This window comes from Micropterus dolomieu, linkage group LG18, assembly GCF_021292245.1.
Source record: "Micropterus dolomieu isolate WLL.071019.BEF.003 ecotype Adirondacks linkage group LG18, ASM2129224v1, whole genome shotgun sequence".
Lineage (NCBI taxonomy): Eukaryota > Metazoa > Chordata > Actinopteri > Centrarchiformes > Centrarchidae > Micropterus > Micropterus dolomieu.
The window spans coordinates 3,769,711-3,779,179 of NC_060167.1; the positions used below are offsets into that span (position 1 = coordinate 3,769,711).

At 41.2% G+C, this 9,469-nt stretch overlaps 1 protein-coding gene across 3 annotated transcripts; it reads right to left on the reverse strand.

Moving 5' to 3' along the window:
• Positions 1-903: 903 nt before the first annotated feature.
• On the reverse strand, positions 904-8,470 carry LOC123987301 (butyrophilin subfamily 2 member A2-like). Of its 3 annotated transcripts, XM_046076060.1 has the most exons (5): positions 7,533-7,636; positions 7,321-7,375; positions 6,841-7,179; positions 3,278-3,313; positions 904-1,455 (listed from the first exon to the last, which is right to left on the reverse strand). In XM_046076060.1, exons 2-5 carry the CDS (start codon positions 7,358-7,360, stop codon positions 1,007-1,009), a joined length of 864 nt encoding a protein of 287 aa, XP_045932016.1. In that variant the 5' UTR covers positions 7,361-7,375; positions 7,533-7,636; the 3' UTR covers positions 904-1,006. The 3 variants fall into 3 exon arrangements, with proteins under 3 accessions (XP_045932016.1, XP_045932014.1, XP_045932015.1); XM_046076058.1 differs by lacking the exons at positions 7,321-7,375; positions 7,533-7,636 and adding an exon at positions 8,205-8,470; XM_046076059.1 differs by lacking the exons at positions 3,278-3,313; positions 7,321-7,375; positions 7,533-7,636 and adding an exon at positions 8,205-8,470.
• Between the last annotated feature and the right edge of the window lie 999 nt (positions 8,471-9,469).

The window sequence follows — 9,469 nt, forward strand, 5'->3', positions numbered from 1 at the left end:
CAGGGAGTGAGATTACAGACCAGGCTGCTGGCTGATTTATGTGTTGTTATTGTGTTATATCGGATCAACACATATTTATATCTTTATTTTTGCAATTGGCACTAATGTCATACCAACCAGCCATAACATTATGACCCCCTGCTGGTCAAAATGTATGCCTCCCCTTTGCCGCCAACACAGCCCTGACCCGTGGAGGCACACGGACTCTTTTTGACCTCCAGCAGCTCATCTGTTGGATCGGACCACAGGAGCCAGCCTTCGCTCCCTGCGTGCATCAGTGAGCCTTGGCCATCCAGGACCCTGTTTCCAGTTCACAGCTTTTCCTTCCCTGCACCCCTTCTGATAGGTACTGACCTCTGCAGACCGTTTCAGAGATGCTCTGACCCAGAAGTTTAGCTGCCTGATATATCCCACCCACTGACTGTTGCCATGGTAACAAGTTAATCAGCGTTATTCACTTCACCTGTTTTGGCTGATCGTTGTAATTTTGCATCGTCTAGTAAAAACTGCGCTTCAAAGCCTGTATCTGCCTCCATGGTATCAAATTATTACCAGGAACTATCCCTGTTTATATTTAGAGTTAAAGTCTGATCCTGTTTTTACTTTAATTCAGTTTCTAGATAAAAATCATCAATGACTAAAATCTCCTCTACATCTCTGAGTGTCTTCGTGTTGTTTGTTATGTGAATCATTTGTGTGACTTTGCTGCTGTAACTCTGCAATCAATAAAGTTTTTCTATCTAATCTATTTATTTAATTACAGCTAATAAAACCTTAATGTGGCTGAATAATTCTTACAGTTCAGAACTGTTTTTCACTTGAGATTTATGTCGATCCTCAGGATCAGGCTGCAGCAGCCATTTATAAATCAGTTACTGGGTTTGTGAGTGTAGTTTACTAAATTCTTGTGTTCCTGTGTTTGATCAGACTGATCTCAGAGTTTCTTTCTGTTATTTCCCTGCAGACCCTCTCATTCTTCCTCTCATCTCTGTAGATTCATGAAGTCTCAGAGTCTCAGTATAAGAGTGAAGCTTTCACTCAGTTTGAAACTTTTTACACTTCTGCAGACGTCTTCATCACAACCTGCTTTGTGTTCAGTCTGAAGACGTTTAAATACTAATAACACAACTATTAAAATGAATGACATGTTAAAAACACAACCAGGAAGAATCTCACCACAGATAAACACGTGGATCTCAGTATGAATCTGATGTCTGATCTCCTCCTGTGTGGCTACACAGCGATAGTTGTCGGTCTTCATCACAGTAGTGTTGACAGTGATGTAGAAGCTGCCTCCTCTTTCTGAGACCTGTGGCTCCTCAGCAGGAAGTTTGTTTCCAGCACTGTCCTGCCACTCTACTGTAGGTTTTGAAGAAGCACCAAGAACTTCACACTGCAGCAGGGCCCCATCAGCTGTTTGACCGAGTGCACTAACAGACGGCTTTTGAGCTGCACCTGTGAACAGAGTTTAAATGAAAATAAGTGACACATCAGCTATAAAAGGTCAATAACAGGATTATAAATGTAACACTGTGATGTTTCTTGTTCGTCTCTTCTCTGCTTGTAAATGAGGATTAAAGTGTGTTTAACAGAAAAACACAGAGGAACAGAAAAGCACAGTATCAGCCTCAGTTGCTCCTCCCAGCATTGTTAGATAGGACATGATATTTCAAACATTTCTAACTTCTACCAAAAGTCTGGAAACTATTTACAGCTGCAAACACTGTTTCTGACTCATATCATGACAGAAGCTCAGATACAGTGAAGACGTTTGGACAAACTCAATTTTTACATTTGTTGAGCTGAAAAAAATGATCTTGAAATGACGTCACATGAAATCTGTGGTGAGGATTAGATGACGTATCCCAACCCTCTGTTGAATTTTTGTACCCTTGGTAAGCGGAGCGAGGTACGTGTGTATTTAGATTTGTTGTTGATGTTGTGGAAAATTGATTATGTGATGTGTAATGTTGACGTGTTGTTGTTAATGTGTATATTTTAAGATATTTCACATTTATTGATGCCAAGGGCCACTACAGTCAACAAAAACTGAACATTATAAACTACGTAGAGGCAGAATTTATAGCAGAGCTGCAGTATTGAATTACAATAGATAGTATAGGTGTACATTTAGAATTAATCAAGCTACATTCAAACATAAAACACAAAAGTACAACCCAAAGTGTGTACATGTTGTCACTGAGAAATATCTTGTGTTACTAATTTCATATAACCACAGAAAAGAATATTTTAATTATTAGAAAATCATCTTTCAGTTATCAGTGTAACTGTAGAGTGAGATTATAGATGATCAGATCTGCTTTACTCCAGACAGTTTCACAAGATGAACTGAGGTTTCACTGAGGTTCTCTACACCAAACTCGCTCCTTCAGGTCTTTATGGACCTCGCTTTGTGCACTGGTGCATAATCATGTTGGAACAGGAAGGGGCCGTCCTCAAACTGTTTCCACCAAGTTGGGGACATGAAATTGTCCAAGATGTCTTGGTGTGCTGAAGCATCAACAGTTCCTGTCACTGGAACTAAGGGGCCGAGCCCAACCCCTGAAAAACACCCCCACACCATGATGCCCCCTCCACCAAACTTTACACTTGGCACAATGCAGTCAGGCAAGTACTGTTCCCCTGGCAACAGCCAAACCCAGACTCGTCCATCAAATTGCCACACAGAGAAGCGTGATTCATCACTCCAGAGAACACGTCTCCACCGCACTAGTGTCCAGTGGCGACATGCTTTACACCACTGCATCCGACACTTTGCATTGCACTTGGTGATGTAAGGCTTGGATGCAGCTGCTCGGCCGTGGAAACCCATTCCATGAAGCGCTCTACGCACTGTTCTTGAGCTAATCTGAAGGCCAAGTGACGTTTGGAGGTCTGTAGCTATTGACTCTGCAGAAAGTTGGCAGCTTCTGCGCATTGTGCGCCTCAGCATGCGCTGACCTCTCTCTGATTTTATGTGGCCTGCAACTCTGTGGCTGAGTTACACTTTGTTATAATACCACTAACAGTTGACCGTAGAATATTTAGTAGGAGATTTCATGAATGGGTAGCAACCTATCACGGTACCACGCTTGAATTCACTGAGCTCCTGAGAGCGACCCATTCTTTCACTAATGTTTGTAGAAGCAGTCTGCAAGCCTAGGTGCTTGATTTTATACACCTGTGGCTCATGAAAGTGATTAGAAGACCTAAATTCAATGATTCGGAGGGGTGTACTAAAACTATAGTATAGTGTATTAGTGACATCATCACTCACCTCTAATTTCTGCTCTCCTGTCTTTAAAGGCGAAGTCTAAAAGACAAATGAGAACATTAATTACTGCACAGTGTTATGAACTAGTCATGTGTTATTAGTCTAGCAACGGAGTCATTACTGAACATCTAAAATGGAGTTTTTAATTGGACTTTATTTGCAACCCAGAGAAGAAAATCCACAAATGTGTACTATGATCCACAAATATTTCACTGTCCACTAATAACTATTTTTACATTTGTGTTGTGTAAAATCCTATCCACACAGTATTTTTTACATGTGAAATGTTTTTTGCATATTTGTGGACAAGACATTTGATACTGATATGTAAAGATACTCTATATTGCCAAAAGTTTTAGGACGCCCCTCCGAATCATTGAATTCATGTCTTCTAATCACTTTCTCAGCCACAGGTGTATAAAATCAAGCACCTGGGCATGCAGACTGCTTCTACAAACATTTGTGATCAGTGAAATCAAGTGTGGTACCGTGATAGGTTGCTACCTGGGCAATAGGTTGATGAATGAGAACGCAGACTGCGAGCCAGGCCTCCTCGTTCAACATCTGTGCCTAACCTTACAAATGAGCTTCTAGAAGAATGGTCAGAAATTCCCATGAACACACTCCTAAACCTTGTGGACAGCCTTCCCAGAAGAGCTAAAGCTGTTATAGCTGCAAAGGGTGGACCAGCTCCATATTAATCCCTACGGATTAAGAATGGGATGTTATTAACCTTCATGTTCATGTAAAGGCAGGTGACCGACAGTTGACAGATTACCACCAACTATTGTCTTCCTCATCAGTAGGAGGCAACAAGGAGAAGGACTGTGGTTTCCATCAGCAGGTGAAAGTGGAAAATCTTTATTTAACCTAACGCTTGTTCAGGTTCAACAGTGATGGAATCAGAAGTAGTTGAGGCATAATGATCATTATCCTAGTGACAGTAAACCATAAGGTCACTGGTGATGGTGCAGTGGATAAGACACACAGACCCGGGTTCTCCCTGTGCCCCTGCAGTGTGCGACCTCTGACACGCACAGCAACTGTACGACGCTTTGGACAACACCGTCAAGTAAATGTAAATGTTTTTGTTATGTGATTACGGAAATGATGTAATGAGTCCTTCCATTTCCCCAGCATATACAGTATATTTAGTTTACTATTGAATACTTTATCACTGCATTTCCTTTACATTTAAGAGTAAATAAAAACGAGCCTGAAAAATGCGTCGTCTGTGGGTTACAAATAGTAAAGTCCAATAAAAGCTTCCATTTATATCATTGTCAAGTAACTTAATAAGTTACAATTAGTTTTGTGGCAGTAAAAAAACAGAAACAGTAAGAACACACAGATACCACAACACACACAATATTCCACAAATATCAAAAGGAGATGTAAAAATACAGAATACATAAGTACTCCATGTTTTAGTACCACTAAGATAAAGGTAATATTTACCAGCGTGGTTGGTCTAGCTGATATTTTTCAGTACTGTTTAGCAGTGAAATGACAAAGGGGATGAAGGAGTGTTTGTGTTTGTGTGTGTTTTGTAGTAGGAAACTGAAGGCAGGGACAGGATGCATTCTGCTTTCTTTAACAACAGTTTGTTAAATAAATCAGACAGATTTTTCTGTTGAGTAGCCATTTCAATCAAAGCTCAGCTTATTATCAATTATAGTACTTGTATGATTTAGTGTTGACAGGATTTGTCAAGAGATCATTTTCTGCTCATGGTGTTGTTAAGTTTTAGCAGAAAGATTCTGGTGTATGGATCTTGTTAGATTGATAATCTGTCAGGTGATGCATCGACCACAACAACACCAGCAGTCCACTCTGTTACTGAACAATGATGCAGGTCGACCATGATGATAAAAAAAAAGGCAGAAAAAAAAAAAAAGAAATTTAAAAGCAAAATGATAAATTAACTAATCAAACACGATGCAAACTAAAAAACAGACATAATGCCACTGCTGCAGGTCGCTAATGTGCCCAATCCAATCAGGAGAACTTACATGTCAGTGGTTGTAGTAGAGGTAAAGCAGGAAGAGGAGGGAAAGGAGAAAAAGATGTCAGGTCATACCAGGTGCGATACCAAGAGCATCACAGGCCGAAACGGCAGGAGCTACAGGGTCAGACTTTAGCTGCATTTCGACCAAAGGAACTATACCCCGGAACTAGGAACCTTTGGAGGAACTCACTGCGTTTCCCCCGCAGGGACCATATTTTCTATGTTATTATATAGCAGTAGCGATAGTAGATAGTGGTTACAAATAATGATGCCTGTGCATCGTGTACGGTGTATAGGCCTATGTCAGCTGGTTAATTTCTCTAATCTTCGCAGGTCTCTAGACCACGGTGGAAACCAGTCAAACAATCGAAACACGGCTTTTAAAAAGCCTGGCATTAAGCAGGTGTAAACAATTCATGTCGCTCTCCAAGTGTACAAACACACCTGCATGTGTGTGATTTCACAGCATCTGGTGAGGCGCATGTGGAGGAGACTTCACCTATCAAAACCATGGTGGTACCGAATGACATCAGCACCAACAGGTGCGTTCACTGTTGCTTTACCTTGTCTGTGCTTTAAAATATACACCATGTCCGCATCTTCTATTGCAGCGGTTGTCAATAGCAGCCAGAACCGGTCCGCCAGCAATATTATCTGGCCCATGGCCAGATTGCTTTGACAGCAGAAAAAAATTAAAATAAATTGATAGTGACTGGTGCTGAAATAGATCTCAGTCACGACAGCAACAGTTACTCACATATTCACTTCCTCTTAAGTGATGGTGCCTCCAAAATAAGAGTGCGAGAATGTTTTTTTTTGCAGCAATGCTTTATGTCGAGTTTATTGAGAGCTTTTACTTTGAAAAGTTCTGAAGTGTATTCAGACGAGACTCTGGCCTGCTTTCCACACCTCTGTCAGTAAACGTGATTGGATTCCCTGAATTTTCTCAGGAAAATGAAAATAAGCGTCCATAGGTTTATGAATGCGGATCAAATGTCGGGACGCGCACACACTGCAGCACAGTGAGCATGTGCAAAAGTGTCCTTATAATCAATTTGTTTAAAAATGTCTGCAGGATGTTGGGATCGATCATACAACTCTCCCAACGGGAGTCTCGAACTCTACAGACTAATCAAAACATGCACACAAGCATCCAAGGGTCTGAAATAATTAGAGTTTGTTCTGGTCCGCCATGTAACGGCAGGAAAAAAATTTGGCCTGATGCCAGACTTATTTGCAGACAGACTATTTGCACCTGTTAATATACCTGGGTGGCCTGCACAAGCAAAGTCTATATCTTTTATCAACATCTTGGTTAAGTTCAGATATTGCAGATTTTCATTCAATTTAACAATTCATGATTGACCAGTATAACACCTGTATGTGATTCTCACATTGTCAAATTGCTGATATGTAATTAAAGTCATACTTTCAAGGTGTTGTAACAGAAGACTAAACAGACAAGTAAGAACAGCTGGAGTCAAACCAAACCTGAAAGGACAGCTGGAGATCTTGATGAACAATATATATCAATTAACTGTTTAATGAAAACACTCACCAACAACAATAAGATGAATGTGGAATATCTGTCTTGGCTCAAGCTTTGGAAAATCACAGGTGTAGTCTCCACTGTCGGTCACCTTCGTATTTCTGATGATGATGGAGGTGTTGCCGTACTTCAGCTCATCTTGAAAATGTGCAACCCGACCTTTGAACTGATGATCTTGACCTGGACGGCCGTTGTTGTAGTTAGAGCCTCTATCATAAAAGAAAATCTCCTTCTGACCATCTTTCTTCCAGTCAAAGAGTTTCTCCTCAGCGTTCTCCTTGGTGCTGAGGGAACAGGGTAAAATGGCGTCACTCCCTTCTTTCACAACCACTCTGACGTCACCCGACCCTGAAAGAAGAAGTTTATTTTAGTCATTCTGTTCAAATAGAGATCAATCAGGTTCAGACAGAACATCAGATAACACATTTACATGTCACCTCAATGACTCTGAAACACCAGTTTATAAACAAGTTAATAAACGCCTCTTACTGATGTCCACGTTCACATTTATTCTCCTCTGAAGTATCATAGAACACCGTGAAAACTAGAGGATAAACAAAACCGTTTCAAGCACAAAGCACCACCACAACAACGTTTATATACTCTGTCTCTTATTTCTTATACAGACCGATACAATGTGTCTCACATTTTCCTGTAAACAACATTAAACAGTGCTTAATAATTAACTTAATAATTATTACCGTGTTCGCCTTGTAGACCAGCTGTAGAATAACAGACGGGACCTTAAAAGTTCGCCTTCTCTGGCGCTACTCTCAGTACTTCCGAGTAACAGTCATGTGACTAGCGATAAACCTTTCTCTTCATAAATTTAACAAGAGCAATGTAAACACAGCCGGTGTTGTCATGGAAACGGGTTTACGCAGTGCGTGAATAATATACCTGAGACACACCCTCCGTCTACCTGTCATTGATTCCCGTAAGTTTCTTAGTCTAACGTGCATCGGCTGTCGCGACTTCTGCGCTGTAACGTCCCTCAGAGCATATTAACCACTTCTGTCACCTTCCCTGCACGGTGCTGTTATACAGAAACTCTGTGGCTACACTACAACTGTAAGCTGCTGTTAACCTCATAGGCTTACTGTCTATGGGATAAGTTAGGCTACACAAAGTAACACCGTCCCGACCGCCATGTTTACCAACAGAGTTTTCAGGTTTGTGCTCGTGGCGATGAAACTGACCAAAAAGAGAAAAGGCAAACGCTATCAATGTGAAATGAGTAACGTTACAGCTTTAATCTCCCCCGGCACTGCAGATGGGAGCTGGAGCCGATAATAGACCTACTGCAATGCTGTGACCTGGGAGCGACTGCCATAGAAGACACAGCGCAGAAGGTGTTTAAGAAGTTTTCTTACCTTGTTCATCCCCAAACGTTTGTCCAGACCGAGCGAGGAGGCACACAAGAGGAAGAAACTTCATGAAGTTAGTTGTCGAAGCCATTTTAACATTAAACATGACTTTAGCTTCACTGTAATGCCACTAATGGAGATTTAACGCGTGCCTTCCAACTAGTTCTGCCTGCCCCAATATCCAGAGTTCCGCCCTTGTGCCCCTCAATGATCGTTATCGCTAGAGGGGGGGGTGGAGATTTTAGGTGTCCCGGTCCGATCCTCTTACTCAGTGCAGTGTTATTCCAACCCCCGAGGGTGCGACTGGTAGAATGGGGAGGATCTGCGTGCTCGCCAGCGGGAGCGAGAGAGAGAATTTTGTTATTATTTATTCTCCTGCACATTAGCGGAGAATAAGATGATCCAGCTGTAGCTCTGTGTCTGTCCTCTCTGCTCCACCTGAAGCTGTGAGCTGCACTTTATCAGAGGCGCTGGAATTAACTTGTGGATTTGTGGTGAGGTTTATCACCTGATAGGCAGAGGAGGCATTTTACATATTTCACTTCAAAATCTATGTTTTGGTCTGGTTTCAAACAGTTAATGCAAAGCGTTTGGTCGTATTAACTTTACATAACAACTGCTTAGCACAAAAACAAAACGCTAAACACATTGTTTTCATAGACCTTTATAGACAAGATTCTGTGCCAACAAAAGTTATTTAAATGTACATCGTTGCCCTCCTTGGTCTCAATAGGGTGATACTACACTGCTCAAAAAAATAAAGGGAACACTAAAATAACACATCCTAGATCTGAATGAATGAAATAATCTCATTAAATACTCCTCCACGTGCCTAATCGCTTTTAGACGTCGTTACTCAACACTAATAATAACTACAAACACTTTACATTAAAACAAAACAATGGAAATACAAAGTAAAGATATCTCTTTAAGACGTCAGTAGCCTATTTAACACTACTAATAATTTTGGAGCACAAACTCTTTCAATTACAACAAAAACACGGATGCACACTGGTATAAAAGTATATTTGAGATTTACGCTCCACTCCTGCGACTGCCTTACCTCCCCGTCGTATAAATGCCTACAGACAAAAAAAAAAAAAGAGGAGCAAGTTGCTTCATCTGGGTATTTTATAGCCTACTTCACTGTCACGTGACTTTCCGCCCCAGAGAATGGCGCGCAAACACCACGTTCCTGCATCATAAAGTAAAAAGAAGCTCACAGCACCCTAACCAAGACCTCCTCAGCGCAGTTTCCTCTTTCCTGCGTC